General features: G+C 34.0%; 1 protein-coding gene across 1 annotated transcript in view; it reads left to right on the top strand.

Annotated features, from left to right (window-relative positions):
- LOC124366083 (protein melted) overlaps nt 1-20,318 on the top strand; it is a 58,924-nt gene that overhangs the window by 15,478 nt on the left and 23,128 nt on the right. Inside the window, exons 7-16 of the mRNA XM_046822314.1 lie at nt 1,070-1,279; nt 2,567-2,733; nt 4,570-4,743; nt 5,783-5,919; nt 9,942-10,113; nt 11,711-11,781; nt 13,040-13,141; nt 14,690-14,823; nt 16,430-16,565; nt 18,513-18,781. Coding sequence (XP_046678270.1) covers nt 1,070-1,279; nt 2,567-2,733; nt 4,570-4,743; nt 5,783-5,919; nt 9,942-10,113; nt 11,711-11,781; nt 13,040-13,141; nt 14,690-14,823; nt 16,430-16,565; nt 18,513-18,781 — 1,572 coding nt within the window. The remainder of the gene's footprint in view (nt 1-1,069; nt 1,280-2,566; nt 2,734-4,569; nt 4,744-5,782; nt 5,920-9,941; nt 10,114-11,710; nt 11,782-13,039; nt 13,142-14,689; nt 14,824-16,429; nt 16,566-18,512; nt 18,782-20,318) is intronic.

Below are 20,318 nucleotides of genomic sequence, written 5' to 3'. Positions count from 1 at the left end.
ATGTAGTTTGTGAGGCAAATCCAAACCCGCAGTTAAAAATTTTTAACAATTTGTATTTATATATTATGGTTTAGTCATATCTTGGAGCTTCATAATATAGAAAATGATACTTACTCGCTTAATAGTATAAATAATATATCGTTAAAAAAAACAAGTTATTTAGGTGGACTTGAGACTGAAATCAAGGAATAAATTGAACATTTCTGAGTTGTTTCTATTGTAAGTCTTGTTTTTGAGCATCGTATGTTATATTTTTAGGTTTTAATTTCCTAGTCTTAGCTCTGATGTGTTTTAAATTTTGTTTTATATTTAACAAAAACCATAAAGAGGGTATATGTTGAGAAACATGAAAGGAAGGATACAGGGAAGAAAGCCAAGAGTAAACTGTATCGGACAGATGGGTTAAGGGAATATGTTGTGAGGAGGAGGAAACAGGCTCAAGACTGATATTTAAGGAACAAATAGAAAATAAAGTACAGTATAGAGAAATAGTGTGGGAGTTTTCAGTATTAAGTAAGAACACAATCGAGTTTTTCTGAAATCAAAGAATAGAATTTCCTTTCGGAAAGGAATTGATTGTTAATCACTCTGGTTTCGGCTGGAATGGAAAATTGGCATACTTTCAGTCTCCTTATGCTATTAACTGATACTGATATAACTATTATTTGTATTTGTAGTAAAAATATATCAACTTGTAAAATACCATATAATTTGGTAGATTTAACCCTTTTGCGACTGTCACTTTTCGATCTCCACCAGACCTACTGTGGTCAATGATTGATTTCTTTCTTAGTTATGGAATTCCTCAATCATTTTGTTTCATGTTGAACTTGGTTATGTTTTTTTACAATGCTCTGTCACCCAGATTGAAATGTGTGGTAGGCGGACCCAATGAGCCACTGAAATATATGTCAGATCGTAATGAATGATAAGCGTTCCATTCAAAGTTTCAATTTTGCGTATTTCTGTTTGGAACTTCTATCAAAGTCAAATTTTTTTGACAGGGATGAATTTTTTGTACAGAGTATTGTGTTTGTTGAGTAGTTCTGAGATTTGACTGTGTGTCCAGCTGTTGGAAGCATCGCTGCCACAGCTGTGTGAGTACCTGGGGCCCGCCGCCACAGCCTCAGCCACACTGACCGTGCTGCTGCACCTGGCCAACAAACGAGCACAGCCGCTGGTCGATTATGTGCCCAAGATCAAACAGGCAGCGGATTGTCACCCTAACACTCTTTGCCTGGCAGCACAAGTCATCTCTGCAGTGGGCAAACTCAGCAAGGTCAGTCTCTGGACTTAAAAATCCAATATTTCTCCTTAAAATCTGATAAGTAATATATTATACAATTACTAGAAATTTAAATCCAGCATTGTGATTGTATCTGAAAATATTCATACATTTGAGTTTTTAATGGAAGTAGTAATGTCAATCAGTTTTGTGCTGTGGAATTTTGGTCTCTATGCCTTGGAAACTGCAACCCATTTCTGAATTAGCAGATACTATTTCCTTAAAGTTCTTTAATATATATGACAGCCTTTTGTGGTAAAAGTAAAGAAATAGGTTTTTAATTAATTAAAAAAATTGTATTAAAAAAATATATTGAATATTATACAAAATTATTTGGTTAATTTAATGAGTCCACAAAAGATTGGCACACGTGATGGGATTGTGGGAGTGAGACCATACAGGGAGCTGGTGGTCACTGTAGGTCTTTATCCAACAGTTGTTGAGGCAGCTATCACAGGTATTATGGAATGTGCTCATGAGAATCCATCTTTGATAATAAATATAATAATATAAATAATAATATGATATAATCCCAAGGGCTGTATTGAAGTTGGTTCACACTGAACATGCGTGAGACACTAAACATGCAGTAGGGACTGGATCCGGGTCAGAGGAAGAGTAGGTTTAATCCTGTAGTCAACATTTCCTAGGTTGGCGTCTGATCTTCTCTCCTTGGGTAGATTGGTGTCTTCTCAAGTTGGGGGACTAATTACAGGTAATGGATACCTGAGGAAACATCTTAGATTTGACATTTTCTGGAAGAATCTACTCTGTAGTTTGTGTGACCGGGAGTAAGAAGTTGAATACCTGCTCTTTGTTTGACTTGCAATAGCAAGGGAGTGCTACATCATCTTTGGTAGTTCGGACAAGGATGGCAAATTTCCCCAAGAGAACCTGATTGGTTGTTTTCAGTGGTCTGTAGAACTACTGAAACTGGTTAGTCTTATGGTATACTTCCGGGTTTTGTTTAAGGTCCTTGAGGCTTTAGTGCATGGTAATGGGACGCCCCTTAGAAGAAGAAGAATCTTCCACACTTTTCTGTTATCTCCATTCTCATGATCCCCTTTTGTGGTTATGAGATCTCATGGGTAATCCTCACACATCCCTGTATCTGATTTTGCTTGAATCAAAATTGGGTCCGAAAAACAAATGGATATGTTATTGTAAAGATTTGATTTGCCTTTGTCTTGCTTGCTAAATCTCGTGTTTTGACTGTTGTATGTGATTCTTTTATAAATAACTTGCGTTGTTATACTGTAATATGTTATCCTTGATCTGTAGGAGAGAGCGGAAGATGCCCTAAACTTCGTGTTGGACCGACTGTCCACAGCCGACCGAAGTCACCAGAGCACCTTGCTCAAGGAGGCCACCCTCCTGTGTTCCAGTTATCCTGTCCTCTTCACAGAGAAGATGCTGGCTCAAGTCTACAAGAACAAGAATACCTCCAGGTGAGCCACCAGGCCTTTCTGAACTGTCTTTGTAGGTATCACATTATTCGTGGAAACAAAGATCAATAAAATTATGATGGTCATAGATTATATGTTTGAAAATATTCATTATGTTTGGTTTGGTGGATAAATGAGCGAAGTAAAAAAATCAATCTGAATTTAGAAAATTAAGACATTAAATTATTAGGCAGTTTTAGTAATATATTGGTTAATGTCAGTAATATCTTACTATAATTATTTTCAAAAATTTTAAGAGGTTAATATGAAGAGCGTCATGTGCTCTCAATAGTACCCTTCCTGTTTCATACACATATTTCTGTAACTTTTGTATACGGACATTTAGAATCCTTTCCTAAAAGACAAGACTCAGTAGTTATGGCATAATACAAAGGCTTGTAATAGATTTGTGTAAAACAACAAAAATTGAATAAATCACATTTTTTTAAATACAATTTTTAACAAATTACCACTGCCTAATTGGTCTTTGGATTTGGACAAGTTTAACCCTTTCCACTCGGATTTTTTTCACTAGTCTGCCCCCTCAGCTCGTATTTATTTTAGCATATTTTCAGTAAAAACCCATTTTTAGCAAATTGGAAGTCAATAAAGTATATACATTATTATATTGTATAATAATTTTATTTTATTTCTAATTTATATTTTAGAGATATAAAATTTGATAATTACACTAATAAGTTTTATATTTTAGCATGGTATGGTATCGTTCAAAACACTCTGCAGGATGAAGACCAGGATTTTTTGAACAGGTTTTACAATAGTAAAGTGTTTCCTTTCTTCCTCCTGGCACCTTTCTATTGCTACAAACAGCACAGTCTTTAGTTTTTTTTGTTGGATGAGCTGCAAGAAAGTGAGGTTGTTTGTTTAGCCTTTCTTCTTTTTCTACTGATGAAGGACGACCCCGCTTCAAACTCATAGGGTTACGGACATGGCCTACAAGTTCAGTGATAAGGATTTCTCTGAAATTCCTGTGTTGAATTGTTTTTTCTCCATGGTTTTGTTTATTCGTGTTGAACAAGAGAAAGCTATTTACTATTCCCACTTCCAACATCCAGAAAAATAGCTTTCTCCACTACTTCAGAGATTTACGGGGAAATTTGTAGGAAGCAATATAGTGGTCTGCTTGGTCCAAGCCACCCATATATTTGTTATACTGACAGATAACTGTTGGATTTTGTATGTTTATTTGATTATCCTTGCCTTAATTAAGTAATTCAGCAATAACTTCTGAATCAGAAAGAAAAGAGGTACTTGGTAACGACATATCGAGTCACTAATGCGAACGCGTCTGAAAATTGGTTAGGAAACGTGACTACAATGACAAAGCAAAATAAATCAGCAGCCGACCAATCGTAGTTCAGCTGTAATTTATTAGTTCCTGAGAATGCCGTGCGATCGCAGCACCAATCGGAAACATCGTAGGCCGGCTAAAAATAAAGTAAAGCTGACGTCACTGCAATGTCGGATGGCATCCGACATACGAGCGGAACGGCAAAATAGCAATGTCGGACGACGTCCGACATACGAGCGGAAAGGGTTAAGATTACTATGAGTAGGTTTAAAATAAAGGCTTTCACGGTATTGATTAATATCTTTTATGTGATACTAGTGATATGAATGTTCAAATATTAAAGAAATTGATATTTTGTCTTTGTTGACATAGGTACATTAAGTTTTATAATAATTACAAATTCGATTGTTGATTGTTAGTAGTTGTAGCATTAAATAAACTTTACTAGTTTTACTTTTGAGTATGATTATGTAATGTACAGTTTTTTAAACGAAGCTGTATTTATAATATTTTATTTTACTGTATAGCTCACAAGTGAACCAGACCTCAACCGGTGTGACGATTGTGAAGGTGGGTGGCCAGACGAACAATAACAATAACAACATAAATAACAACAACAATAACCACATGTTAATGAGCAATGGAACGGCAGTGAAACAGAACCTGGGTCCGGTCAATCTCCATCACCTCAACATTGCTAGGTAATCCATACATACAGTTGATGCTGTTGTATTTGTTAAGTGATGTTGGTTTTAACCCTTAAAACGCTAAATATAAATTTCTGTACTTCCCTCTAGTGTGCTGATTCAATAAAAACATATTTTACTTTAAGTTTCTATTTGAATTTAAGTTTCTGAAGTTATTGTTGGAAAAAAATACAAAATCTGAATATTTTCAAAGATTTGTATATGTTTTATAATGTCACTGACGCATTTACCAAAGTTTTCATCATCTTGGATAGCCATTTTTGTAATAATTTAATATAAAACTAAAAAGAATTCACTGCAAACACAGGTAAACAAAGAAATAAAACTCCTATTAGTCGCACAATAACACAGGAACAAAGTTTACATGTCGTTCTCAAGAGTTGTACTGGCACTCTTCCCAAACAGATCAAACATGTCAAATGAGCCAATGTACAGTTCAAAATGGTGTTCTGTAGTTCCAAAAATCAGTTTCAGATTGATAACAGGAAATGAAGAACAATGACTGGAGCACAGCTGTTTTCTGATGTTCAGTCAACATTCTAGTGAATTCTATCACTGGTTTTACAAACTACAATTCACGACAATAAATAAAAACTGAAATTAAGAGAGTTTCTGTCATATGTGTTTTTTTTAAATTTAACCGAGCAAGATTTTCCGTAATACGTATGGGAAGGGTTAAGTCATCAGTATTTAAATAAATTTAGATAATATCACATTCCATCATGTCAGTTTGGATTATTTTTTTTAAATTCTAATTATTAAATTTCTGTTTTCAAAATAATTGAAAGTATTTGATTCAATATTAGCATCACAAAAAACAGCTAACTCTGTTTTAGGTATTGATGGGCTTTCTTAAGTTTGGTTTGATGAGGCAGAATGACCAATAAATCATTGATTGCTCTTTTGAATGCCTCATCATAGGCCACAGTTCTGTTTACTAGGCATTTTTCTTCAAAGCTGGAATGCCACAGTTAAGTCAAAGGAATTTGTAATGCTTGTTGTTTATCTCCAACTCACTGAGGATGATTTGCAGGTTAGAAGGTGGGTTGGTGAGCAGACAAGAAGCTAACAGGGTGGTGATAACACCTCGACCGAGGTTAGGAGGAGACTCCCGTAGTACAAGCAGACTTCATTCCGCAGCTCATCGCAGCATGACCCGGCTCAATATAGGTACGGGTCATCACAAGCTAAATTAATTCTCTTGGATCTCTTATAAGCGTAAAGACCGAGAGATTCCATGTGATCTAGATGCGCGAGAAGGGAACCACAGCTTGCAAGAAGGGGGAGGTGTGAGGGAGGGGATATTCCCACTCCACTCCACATGACCAGTTGACAACTGTGCATCATAGGGCAAGGACTACATGGAATCTCTTAGCCTGTAATTGATTAGCAGTGTGAGAAAAGTGTTTGTAAATTATTTTTGAAACTATAGTTTTTTGCAGCTATTTTTCTTTTTATATTGGTCTTTACGTGAGTTCTGTAAGGTTATTGCGAATATGTATCTCTTATTTCATGATATATTATATTCAAATTAATTGTAAGTTATTTTAAAGGACAGTGATGTCTCAAAACATAACCATTCAATTCAATTCAATTCAATAATATCTTTATTCACACATTCATCAAGAATGGTTACAGAGTCAACACATGCAGTAAAAATTGATGTCATCAAGAAGTAGGTAAACTAGTTTAAAACTATTATAAATGCAAAGAGAAAATATCTTTAAAATTTGATATTAACTAACATTTCTGTAAAATAAAATATATATGAGGAGAAAATATATGAATGCATATACATACACATACATGTTTTAAATAATAGCATTAACAGAATTAAAAAACTCATTCAAACTATAAATTGTAGAGTTTATCAACAGGCTGTGCAGTCTTTTCTTCAGAGTTTTAGAGTCACATGTTTTGAAGTTTTCTGGAAGCATGTTAAAGAGTCTTGCACCGCTATAGGAAGGCTTCTTGGTGTAAAGGGTTGTTCTATGCGCTGGAAGGGATATATCATTTGTCCGTCTTGTTGTGTAGCTGTTGACGTCACCAACCCTTGGTAATCTTTCTCTTGAGGCGTGGGTGATTACCTCGATGATGTATATGGACACTACTGTGAGTATCTCAAAAGATTTAAAAGCCTCTCTACGAGATTCTTGTGGCTGTAGTCCTGCCATGATCCGCATAACCCGCTTCTGTAATACCAGGACACGATGAAGGTTGCCGGCAGATGAACTTCCCCACAGAGTTATTCCATATCGAACATGTGATTCGAACAGAGCGTGATATGCGGCTTTCAAAGCGATAGAGGTACCAATGGATTTAATCCTCTTCATTGCAAAGATTGCAGAGCTAAGCCTTGAACACAGTTGGTCGGTGTGATTGCTCCAGGAGAGGCCTTGATCCAGAGTTAGGCCTAAGTGTTTTGTGTTGTCAACTCTCTGAAGATCTGGGGGCTCAGTCAATCATTCTTTTAATCGTCCAGAAGCGAGATATTTTGTCTTTGCAGCGTTAAAAACTAGGTCGTTATTTGAGCAATATTGTTGTGCCATACTGACTGATATGAAGGTACGAATGTCCAGGTCTTCAATGGCATTGCCACTCGTTACAAGAACGGTGTCATCAGCAAACATGACTGGGTAGCTTATATTATCCAAATACTTAGGTAGGTCTGCAGTAAAAAGAACAAACAGAACCGGGCCCAACACTGAACCCTGGGGAACACCTCTTGTAACAGCCAAGGGTCCAGATCTTGCAGTCCTCTCTGTTCCATCCAGGTTTTGTTTTATTTCAACGACCTGTTCTCTTCCCGTTAAGTAACTCTCAAACCACTTGACTGTAGTCCCTCCAAAACCAAGAGATTTAATTTTGTTGATAATTAAACTATGGCCCAAACAGTCAAACGCCTTACTTAAATCAAGGAAAACACTTGTAACTGTGTTCCCTTCCTCCAAGTTGTCAATGATGTGTTCTATTAAATCGGTAAAAGCACTTGTGGTTGATCTTCCAGGGATAAACCCATGTTGTCTATCAGGCAGGAGATTGTTGAGTTTAAGGTGGTTTTGAATTCTGGTTAAAATTATTTTTTCTATGATTTTTGAAATAGTTGGGATTAGGGATATCGGCCTGAAATTTTGTAGCTCCTTTTTGCTTCCCTGCTTATGAAGGGGATAAACTTTAGATATTTTGAGTTTGCTAGGAAAAATCCCCTGAGACAAAGACTTGTTGATTATATCTGTAATGGGTAGAAATACTTCACCAATGCAAAACTTTAGCAGCTTAGAGCTTAGAGCATCGATACCTGAAGAAGATGTTGACTTCAGTGACATTATAGTGTTAAAAACTTCACTGAAGGAAGTGAGTCTCCATTCCATAAGTGAAGTTCCAAGAAAAGAAGTATCACTCATAACAATGGGTCTTGATTGATTGTTTTGCAGTAGAGTTTGCTCGGCTATATTGGAAAAAAAGATATTAAAGTGTTCACACAATTTGTCTGGGTCTTCTTCTACCCTTCCTCCAACATCAATCTGCCATCTTGCCCCTGCACTGTCTTTTCTTGAAATTCTCTCACTATTGATGACATTCCAGATGGCTTAAATGTGACATAACCTTTGGAATGTCACAGACTACTATCCTCTGTAATTAGAAAACATACTCGCCCAATCTTACACTCAGTAAGAACATGCAGAAACCAATCTAAATAGTATATGTTATGTCATTTTAGTGTAGTCATCTATTACATTGTCATTTTTGCAATCAAAGGATGGATTTAAAAAAAAGAACAAAAAACTAAAATTTGAGAAAAAGTAACTGTGATGGAAGATAAAATCTGCAGGTTCAGTAACAGCAAAAATATTTTATTTTACTTTTGACCAGGCTTTTTATTGTACATTATGATGTATCTGTTACTTATTGTTTTTACATGTATTTAAGAACCCAGTATGCTCAATACAAAATTTCTTATTCTGTAATGATAACTGTTAAAATTCACTTGATTCATCCATGATTATCATATAGTATCTGATGTACCTGATAATATAATACTGTCTAGCAAGAAACAAACCAATATAGTTCTAATTAAATTTGCTATCTTATTGTTACATCAACTTCGACTTCAGAACTTTTTATTTACTGTAGGTTGTCATAAAGACTCTATTATTTAAAATTATTAACTGGATAGATACTGAAATGCGGACAGGGTACTTGTCTACTGAATATCCTATTTGCTTAGTATAATTTACGCTGAACACAGTATTAATTACACATTACAAAAGTTGAATGTTTCAAGATCAGTTTTTGTGAAGGAAACAGGATTTTGCCATACATTTGCTATCGTTTAGTGATACATAAAGTCAGTAACACTATGTTCCATCAACAAACGAACGTAAAACCCTGTTAAAGTAACGTTGTATTCATTTAATAATAGAAATAATTTTAAAAGTATGTTTAATTGTCTTGATTTTAAAGATTAACAATATTTGCCATTGGTATTATTATAAATATGAAACACTACGTTTTGAGGAATGGAATCAGTTTTCTTCAGGTGTAAAAAAACGAAAATGAGTAATATACAATATTTTTTTCAAATAAGTTGTTGATTTATTGAAATAATACATAATTTCTTCTTAACAAAAGGCACTAGTTATACTTATTCATCACTTATTAATTTAAAATCTTGAGTATAAGCTATTAATACTAGAGAGTCCTACTTTATAAACACTACTTATTGGAAACATTAAAAGGTATTTCAAACATAATTAATTTGTGAAATGTGTCTAAACATAACATTTTAAAGAGTAACATCAAAGGATACTGGTTCACAACCACCTTGAAAAATCACGTACACAATTAATTAATTAAAAATTAAAAAATTTACCTCAAAATATTTTGGCCTCTCTACAGCAAGGCTGAAATATTTCAAGGTGTAATTTTGTAAGTAATTTTTGACTCAGTCTGAACTGGAAGACTTTGATGTTAATTATAGACTGCCTGCATAAGTCTAGGAACTAAGATTTTAAACAGTAGCTTGAATTGAATCAGAGCTGCCAATAAGTAATGGATGTATAAATCTTCAAAGAGGGGTAAATGTTTTACCTATTGGGTTTTTGACATCTTGACCAATTCCTAGGATCTGTAATTCTGAGTGTACGATGTAATACTCTATATGGGGTGCATTGCAGTGAAATATTTTACAGTGAACAACAGTCGTATGGGTCTACACAAGAGCATGACCAGACTGAGCTCCAGCCAGCAGATCAATCAGTCGCAGGTGACGACAGTGACAACGATCAATGGAGCCCGCCACTACACCTTGGCTCCAGGTCGGGTGACTAGCGGCGGGGTCACGGTCACCACCAAGGCTGCCAGGTGGAGTATACCATTTGTTACCTGACAATGTAACGCTTGATGGTGGTCACATGTGTCATAACTCCTAAACAAATAAATAGTGTGAAAACAAAGTATAAAATTTAACTTTTAACACGATGAAACTTATATTTTGTCATTTAAAAATTTAGTTAGGATTAGATTTGTGTCTATTTAATTGTGTTTTTTCCTTTAGCATTTCAATTGAATTTCTACTCACTATTAAAATTAAGTATTTAATTAAAAAAATTTTAATCCAGTTTTTAACAAAAATTAATTGTAGACCAACCATGTTTTGTTCAAAATTTTACAATCTTCCCTTATTATCACATTTTTAAATCACATTTTTACACAATCTTAACTGTTACTGCGATAGTTTATTTATGCTTTATTGCTGTTGTAACTTTTATGATCATACATGTTTATAATTTTTTATACAATTTTATTTGTATTTTAAACTTGTACATAGCATTCTTCTTTTTATAATTTTAACATTAATCACATAATGTATTAAATATATTTACAATAGTGTCATTGTTATTGACGGCTAAGCTGCCATTTTGACAACTATACTGCAACAAGTAAATTGAGAATAAAAAAATAATTATTATTACTTTGTTTTTTAATCAATATTAGCTAACCTTATTACGAATAACGCGGACATACGTTAAATAATTCTTTCTATTGAAAGCAATTATTAACCACATCTAAAAATAAAATTTATTTAAAAATAATATGTGATGATTGTTCAGCAAAACATTCAAATTGTCGGTTTTGTTATACAAATAAAGGAGTACGTTTTTTCCTACAACTGCTCTTATTTTATGCTTTACAATATGATATGAGCGATAAGAGACAAGCGATATGAGCGAAATAGATTGAGCGATTTGGTGGGCTGTGATATTGGTGAAAAAAATAAGCATCACGCATGTGGAATGCAGTTTCAAATATGTAGTCAGACGAAGAGGTTGTGAAACTGTTGTTAATGAATATTACATTTTGAGGATGGACCAAAAAGTTCAAAATAATATGGGATCTTTCTATTAACAAAGAAGGGAAACATGTGATGAATACCATAAATTTTGTTGTCTCTTATTGAAGAATGAAGAAAGATCTTTTAATATGCAGAGATGTCTATCTTGAAATTTTATTATATAATCACGGCTTTGCACACAATTTCCTCCCTACTTGGATATTTTGGATATCATAGGCATATCCTTTTCTATGAAGTACCAAACACTTGTGATATAAATGTAATTGTCACTGGAAGGTGTGATGGTTGTGAGTGACAGTGAAAAATGTATCAGTGTAGTTCTAGGAGCAATGTAGAGCAATAGTTATAAAAGTCGCTCATTGTTCATTGCTTATAGCTCATATTGTAGCTGCACCGTTTTCAATTTACATGATATCACGCAGCTAGAAATATGAACGGTACTGCTCTTGTTGCTAGTCACTTATTGCTCGTATTGTAGCCGAGGTCTATTGTATTGTCAGGAAGATCCATCAGTATCCATCGTGACAGGTTTTCTGGTTGACCCATAAAGTTAATGCTTGAGATAAATGTTGAAGATGCTTGGCTAACAGCATAACTTGTTTGCAGCAACAACATGTCAGACTCGACAGTGACTGTCAGCACGGCCCAGCCCCTCTCCCTCAACCATACCACTTCAGGTTAGAGTTCAGTTGATTTTATGTTGCATTTTAGGTTGAAATATTATGATCGGTCGAAATAAGGTGGTAGAAGACGATATTTAGGAGTAGCATATAAGTATTATATCTGTTAAACTTGATTGTAATGAAATTCATGAAGGTAAAATGTGTTAAAATTAATAAATAGCTGTTACCTATTTTAGTGAAAACTAAGGACGTAACATTGTAGGAACGAATGGATATGGTCTACCTTGAAGTGAGAAAGGAAATCATTGTTCAGTCAGTTTAATCATTGAGCTGTTGTACTTAATAACTCAATATGTCTCTGATTTACCAAATTTTACATAAAACAACAGCATACTAATGGCAGTCATGGCATGCAATGCTCATTGTAAAGTACTTCTCAAAACTGCTGTATTTTTTCTAAAATAAATTGTTGTCTAGTTTACATTATCATTGGAACTATTTCATAGTTTTTTTCCATAAAAGCATTTGTACTAAAATGCACCAAGGCAAAATAATTGCTTAAACGATACAATTCTAGGTTTTCAATTTTATACCTTTTTTTAAGGGTTTCTTTTGCCAAAACAAACAATACAATTACTGAATAATCCAAAACCAGATAATGTGAATTCTACTATATATGGTTGATTGTATTAATATGTAGAACAGATTAATTTTTAAAGTTCACTCAAGTTTATTTAAAACAGGCAAAATGACAAGAAATGCGATTTAAACTATGCGCTCTTGAGCGCATGTGGTTTGAAAACAAATCAATTATTACATATGTTATAAGTTGCAGTTGCTTTGAAAAGTCCTTGAAAGCACAATACTTTTTTTGTAACCAATATAATTAATTTGCGAATAAGGTTTACAGGATTAAAATAAATAAATATATGTATTTAAAACTTTGTAAAAAAAAAAATAAAAGAGAACACAAACAACAAATTGGCAATAAAAAGTATACAGATTTCAATCTAAGACATGAATAGTAAGAAAGTACTTATATATAAATACAATTTAATTTATACAAACAGTATTATCAACTAAAACATTGAAGATTACATACAATACTTATAATGATTAACAAATTTCAAGAAACACAAACACATGGAACCTAATTTGAAATAAATGCAATAAAACTTAAATAAACATAACAAAAATATATATTAACTGAATCTTATTTCTGTTCATTTGAGGAAAAATAACAACATATTACAACAAATTAATTGCACCATTTCAATAAAAACTGCTGTTACCGATCGTGTGTTTATTGTAGTGAGCACGACGCACACGCACCCGCACAGCTCAAGCAGTTCTCCGCTGTCTCAGTCGGTCATCTCCACACTCCCTTCCAGCACAGCATTACATTCTCCAGTAGGTGAGTCTAACATGTAGAGAGAGTATAACCCATTTTTGTTGTTAGAAAACAAATTTTCAACTGTACATTGTGATCACATGCCAGTAGCGTAACTAGGATTTGACTTTTGAGGGGGAGGGGGATGAATCTGATTGAAGAGCACACCACACCGGGGAGGGGGGTATAAAATAAATCTAAATTTGTATAAATTTAATAAACTTAATTGAAATTTAAAAGTTTAATTATTGTATTTTAAACAAGTTGAATGTCTGTTGAAGAAATTTTTTTTATATTTTTTTGAGCTTTGGGAGAAAGGGTTCTAACCCCCTCTCTTAGTTAAACCACTGTCATAAACTTTAGTTTAATGGATTAAAAAGGGGCTGAAGGTTTTAGTGACTTGGTTAAGATAATACAAATTTATTAAAAAGTACAGTTTTTAAGCCAGAAAATGTTAAGCATATTTCTGTAATTATATGTAGCATACCAAATATTTAATTATACTATTTTAAATTCAAGAAATACATAAATGATTAAGTAGTAGAGAAAAGTATATATGCTTAACCTTCGGTAGCAAATTTGGTCTATACCTGTACTTCTATAATGTTAATGTTTTCGAAATTCATTGTGGTTGTTTAAAACAAAGTCTTGATTGACCAAACCCCAATCAGCCAAACTTTTGGTTTAACCAAACTGATTCCAGAGAAAACCTCTTACTTATCCAAGTAAAAAACAAGTGTATGATAAAATGTAGCAGAATAAAAAAGCTCCAAGATGTATTTTCGATGTAGTATCATGAATATGCAAAAGCGTTGTCAATGCTTAACATATGCTATCATAATAAACAGGACAATTTTGTATGTTATTTCTTATTAAAAAATTCTTGTTTAGCTACATTATCTCGGTTTTATCAAATTTGGATGTGTAAAACTATTTAAAAATATTTGTATGTTTTAAGATGAAGAATTGTTGCAAGGCTGAAATATTTTACTGTTCAGCTCATTTTATTTGATCAAGTCAATGTATTTATTTGCTATTCAGCTATAACTATCAGTAGTTTAGGCTAAAATATAATGAGGAATCCAAAAATGACAAGATAAAATCCAAGAAATAATTTTAAACCAGGTTAAGTGATCTAAGTTCAAATTCAAATCAGTATTTTTGTGGTCTTGGGCATGAAAATAAATACACTGATATAACAGTTGTCTTATGTTTATTATAAAAGTCCATGAAAAATACTATCATTATGTGAAATAAAAATTCAACATTAAAGTAATGAACTCTAATTAAAAGTTTTGCTTAGTACATCACACAGATTGTACATGATGGTGGTAGTTTTCAAAAGTTATTTTGTTAGTTTGTTTGTTTGCTTGATTAAGAATAAATTATAAAATGTAATTTAGCTTAAATTTAATGTACATGCAAATATTTCTTGAGAAGCAACAAAAATCTTTGATCTAAAATAAAAATTTTTAGTCTCATTATTTCCATTGGCTGATATGATTATGATATGATTTCCATCGTGTATATTGTGTATGAAATACACAATGTAATGTTAACATGTAACTGTAGCGTCAACCACGGGAGCAGTGTCGGTGACCCAGACCCTGCCTGCGACGGTGATGAGTCAGTCTGTTGTGTGTCCACGCAGGACCAACACCAGCGTCACGCTCATCAACCAGTCTCAGCACTCTGCTATCACACAGGTTATCTCAAACCTTTAAATTAATATTTAATACATTTTCGGTGTTTGATCTATTATCTTCTATAAATTAGGAAAGAACACATTTAAAAAAATCTTTAATTTATTACGTACTAGCAGTTACTTGTAGTTTCACACGTAATTTCGTAGGCTTTGCAAATTTACGAGCACTGCTGGTTCGAGTGAATTATATTTCCTTATATTTCCGATGCCAATACTGAGTTTGTCTTGTTACCATCAAGAGAATGTGTCAAAAATTTTATATTTATGAGCATTGTAATATACTCCGGTCTTAGAATTTTTGTTCCATAGTTGATTTTGCCAAAAAAGAAAAAAAATATATATATATACACACATACACAAAACTGAGAAGCCTTTGTCAGTCAAAATATATCTAAGATAGGTTTTACAACAGTCTTTATATTTATAGTAAAAGTTAAATAGTCATTTTGTTTTTTATATCTTAATACTTAATGTTTGATAAAAAAGTACAGTTATAAGTATATTTGTACTAAAACTTTGTATTTTCTTATCTGGCTATTTTCTTACTCTTTACTCAACAGTGATTATAGAAAATGTTGAAATAAAGTGATTACTATCAAACTACACACTATGGTAATTATGGTAAAATAAACATGTGGTTGTTACTATCATAAAACAATGTTTACACAGAACAGTTGATTACATTTAACAGGTTCTTTCAATTAATATTTTTAACAACTTTAGAGACCAATATGGGATTTTTCTATACTTTAGAGACCAGTGAAGCATAGCCCAGATGGATTTTCTGAATAAGAATAAGCATATATTCATCGCAGGAATCCCAAGAATATCCATGTAAAATTTCAGTACAACCGGTGGAATAGTTTAAGGGTGAAAGCAAAAAGAAACAAACAAAAATACTTTCGCATTTGTAATATTATTAGGATTAGGATGTGTTTTTCAGAGATATAAAAATACGCTTGATAACACATTAAGTTTGATAATACAAAAATCACTCTTGAGGGAAGTTTTGCATTTCGAAAAACTAGTTTTAGATATAATGATTTAGTCATTCGTATTAGTCACTCAAAGGAGTTGTGTTTAGAGGTAAAACAACAGTTGACAAACACAAACACCAATGTATTAGTCACCTTTATTACGAGACTGTGGAGATCTATCATTTCTTTCTGTATAAGTTTTTCAAAGAGCTTTATAGTAAAGAGGAATTCATCCATGATAGCTAAATTTACATTAAGATTTTTCTGAAGCAACACAAAGTTTCATATCCTATTACTTCAAAAGAAATGGATGAAACTTAAACAGTGGGTTGTATTGTACTTGAAAAATCCTTTTTTATCTCAATTTGAGTACAAGAGAAGGGTCATTAATAAACAAAAATGAAAAATGAGTTTTTACAAATTTTGTCAGTGCCAAATAGAGTCTAGTGTAATGCGTGCTAATTGTCAAAAACCCTCACTACAATTAAGACGTTGTACTTTTCAACACTTTTTGATGCATCAAAAATTAAACTTGCATTGAAAGTTTAATGAATCTTTGAAAGATTCATGAGAATGACATTGAAAGATTTTTATTTTTATGATACTCAACAAATCTTTCTTACATTTCAGAGGATAAGTGTCTTTGAGCCATACCCTATGAGAGACACTGTGCAACACTTCTGCGAGAAACACCTGGACAAGATCAAGGCCTACATGGAGAAAGTCTCAGTGAGGATACCTCCTCCTGCCAAGTGTACCATAGAAGGTAGGTCGGAGAGATTCTGTGCACTGTCTATCGTACGCTGAGCAGGACACTCCAGAGATCCTTGCCCCTTGCAAGGACAGTTGAGTTGCTGTCAGTCATGAATTGTCGAGGATGCTGGGTTTTGTGTTGTGTATCCGTAGGTGTCGGGATTTGAACTATCTCTTTCAGCAATTATGTTTAGCAAAATATTTTTCCTGGTGCTGAAAAACATTTGGAATCACAAATTTACAATTTGTAACTCTTAATACTGATTTAAAGGACCCCCCTTTGTTTTAATGTTAATAAATTATCCATATTGAGTATATCTGAAATGTAATGTCTACTCTAATTATGTGATTAAGAATCAACCCACGCATATGGCATTCTACCTTAACAACAATATAACGAATAAACAGCTAATAAAATCTCCAGACTACTTACTCAAGGAACTGAAACAAATTGCATTAACACACAATCTAGTTTTCCATAAAATCGATAGAGGAATATTCCCTAAGAGAGAAATCGATCATTAGTCTTGTTAGTTTTGGTGGTTATTGAAATAGGAGGGTAAGAAAGGACAAAAATATCGATAATTTTTTTCAGATCACATTTTTATATTTACTGACACATTTAAAATAAAGATCATCAGAGGTATAAATCAAAGTTAAATCAGTGCAAACCACACATATGAAGACATACTTATTGAAAATGGCGACATTCAACCTCTATATCGTTGGTGATATAACCTGAACTAGTGTAGCCAAAGATCAAATGTGGCTTTCTTAAGAAAAATTCTTCTAATGGTTTCATGATAAAGTAAGTTGTGTGTTTATACAATGCAAAGTGGTTCTTGCCTCCTTAACTATTATCAAATCTCATCTCCACATTAGAAATTTTGCTAGGTTTTAATTGTAAGTAAAATTGGTATCAGTTTTGAATCGTAGTAATGTTGTTTCTAACATATCTACCGATTCTATATCATTAGCTGCTACGTCTCTAGTTCAATTAAATTTTTTTTATCGCAATTTTGAAATATTTGTTTTTGAAATATAATGGGAAAGATTATTATTATGAGATTTGCATTTCAGTTTCCAAATTGGCCGAAACAAAATATAATAATAAAACTGTCGATAGGACCACTTATGTAATATAGTCTTTATTCTTAAGATTATAGTTATTTCAAATGTGGAAAATTTATTTATACCCCAAATTAAATGTTATAAACATATGTTAACTCAAAGTTGTGAACAAACCTAAACTCAATAGAAGTTAGTGTATTGATATTGTTTGGAGAGATCGTTCGTGAAACAAGGTCATTGTGCTTTGCCCTCCACCTTACTAGGGGACTGAAGTCTGTCACATGTATAACAGAGTTATAACATCAACTAAATAAATCTTAGATCTTAAGTAAATTTTGAAAACAGGCACTCCAGATGCAAGTAAAAGCGACTCAGAATGCTCTTACCACCTAGTGAGAGATGTTTGCTTCTTTATATTTAATGTTGTCTAATGATGGTCTTCAGACCGTGCCATGCAGAGACTAAACGAAGTCGAGATAACAGAAGCACACCTCCATCCTGAAAGATGGAATGGTTATAAATTATTATTACAGAATCGAATTAATTTTGAAGTTCAAGACACATTGCACCGTGTGACGGGAGACAAACACACGCAAAATGTAACATGCACCGACCTCAATGCTCAGAGAGCATTTCAATAGAAGTAATGAAAATGTGTTAAGCATAATGAGTACTGTACGGAATGAAAAATACAATTTGTCAAATAGTTAATAGGACATTATTTTACTAAAGACTCAATTTGGAGAATTTCTTTTTCAAATTATATACTTCTTCAAATTTTTTTGTAATATAGACAAATGCTAATATTCTTCAGTAGCTAAATGACATTATAATAAATCTATTATCGTTAGTAATGAGTGTCCACCCTTAACCAAAAAATGTTTTTCAGAGAGACGAGCTAAGAAGCTAGCTAAGCTGCACTTTGCGTGTCAGGGACGCGGGGAGCATTGTCTATACAGTCGAACATTTTTCACAATGCGCACACGCAACCCCCGTGTCTGGATACATCTCATGTTTCTGGCACTCCAGGCTCGCAGCCAATCGGCTCTAAGCTCCCGGGACTCGTCTGTGTCCAGCCTCAAGAACTGCTGGGACATTCTCAAGTGTGAGAACAAGACTTTCCTTACTCTCGTCACCTCTGCGTTTCCCTGTGCCAAGGTCAGCAACTCTCGATGGCTCTTTGGTCCTTTACACACTAAATAATCTTTGAGTGTTGAAACCTTTCTAATTGTATTTTGATAATTATTTGAATTTTAAGCATTTAGTATGATTAAACGATGACATTGTAGACTGTAATCCTAAAATTCTGAAAGTGGCTGTAACAAAACAAAAGATGTGTAGTAGATAATTTATTTATGTATATTACAGTATTTGTAGATGTAATACAAATATCTTCAAAATAAATTCCTCCTGCATCGATATACTTAGTTCAACGGTCTTCTATTCATCAAAAGCCCACTGGAAGTTGGTGCTGTTGAGAATCTTTGTCGTCGCCTCTTGAACCGCTTCGGAGTCGAACTGATATCCTTTGAGCTTTATTTTTATTCGCGGAAACCAGACAAAGTCTGGTGGAGCCAGATCTGGGCTGTACAGGGGGTGAGGCAACGTTGCCACGCCGAATTTCGCCAGCAGCTGCTGCACCATGGCGCGGCAGATTGTCATGGTGAATTATCCAATTCTTCCCAATGACAAGTCGCCATTGAAAAAAAAATGAGATTGGTCTTGATTTTGACATCAGGACCATAGCTTGTTCCATCCTGAACTTTTGTTTCCCGGCCGTACTGGAACATCCACGATTCATCGCCGGGTAACAATGTTATGGGGAAAATCTTCATCTTCCAGGATGCATTCTAACACTTCTTGCAAAATTTCCAACTGCAACAGTCTTTTTCTCGCTCAAGACTTTCGGCACTAGCTTCGAGCACACTTTCCTCATCGCAAGAATCTATTACAATGGTTTGGACGGTTCCCGACTGAAATGCCGGTCTCTTCACTAATAAGGGGGATGATTAAACGCCAGTCAGAGTCCAAAACTGTTTTCACTTTGGTCACCTAAGCATCGGTTCGAGCGGTCGTTGAGTGACTCGAAAACTCTTGTGCGGCGTAAAGTATCATCTTCATAAGCCTGTTTAATGAATTCAAGGGTTTCGGACGCGGATTTTCCTAGTTTAAAGCATATCTTCACAGCGTAGCGTTGCTTTGTGGTCCGTTCCATGCTGGCGCAATGACACATTACAAAAACCCATCTCCTGTCTCAACGCATGTCTGCATGCGACTAAATTAGAGTGGGCCTGAGTGGTGGGGGACCCCTCTACCGAGGCTGACACCGGTCGGACTCCCATCCACCGCTTCGTTGAGGTTACAGCGAACCAGTTCCGATGCTTATTGAACAAACTCTGTATCATTTTGAGTGCGACTCACAAGGTAAATTGAAATCTAGAGTTATTTAATGAAAATAACTTATAACTATTGATAGTATGAGTTGTATTATTAGTAACAAAATGTAATCTACTTTGTACATACACAAAATAAATTAAAATAATAAAAATTTTCCAGGTAACCAAAGGGTTAACCCATTGCGGATCGTATTGTTTTGGCGCGCGGGCACCAGCGGGCACGAATTAATTTTCGGCAGCGGGCACGCACGAACTGAAATAATGAAATAATGATTTATTCTTCCATAAAATTTCAAATA

Source organism: Homalodisca vitripennis, chromosome 7, assembly GCF_021130785.1.
Source record: "Homalodisca vitripennis isolate AUS2020 chromosome 7, UT_GWSS_2.1, whole genome shotgun sequence".
NCBI classification, from domain to species: Eukaryota; Metazoa; Arthropoda; class Insecta; order Hemiptera; family Cicadellidae; genus Homalodisca; species Homalodisca vitripennis.
Note: the sequence above shows the minus strand (reverse complement) of the source record. Positions and strands in the feature narration are given on the sequence as shown.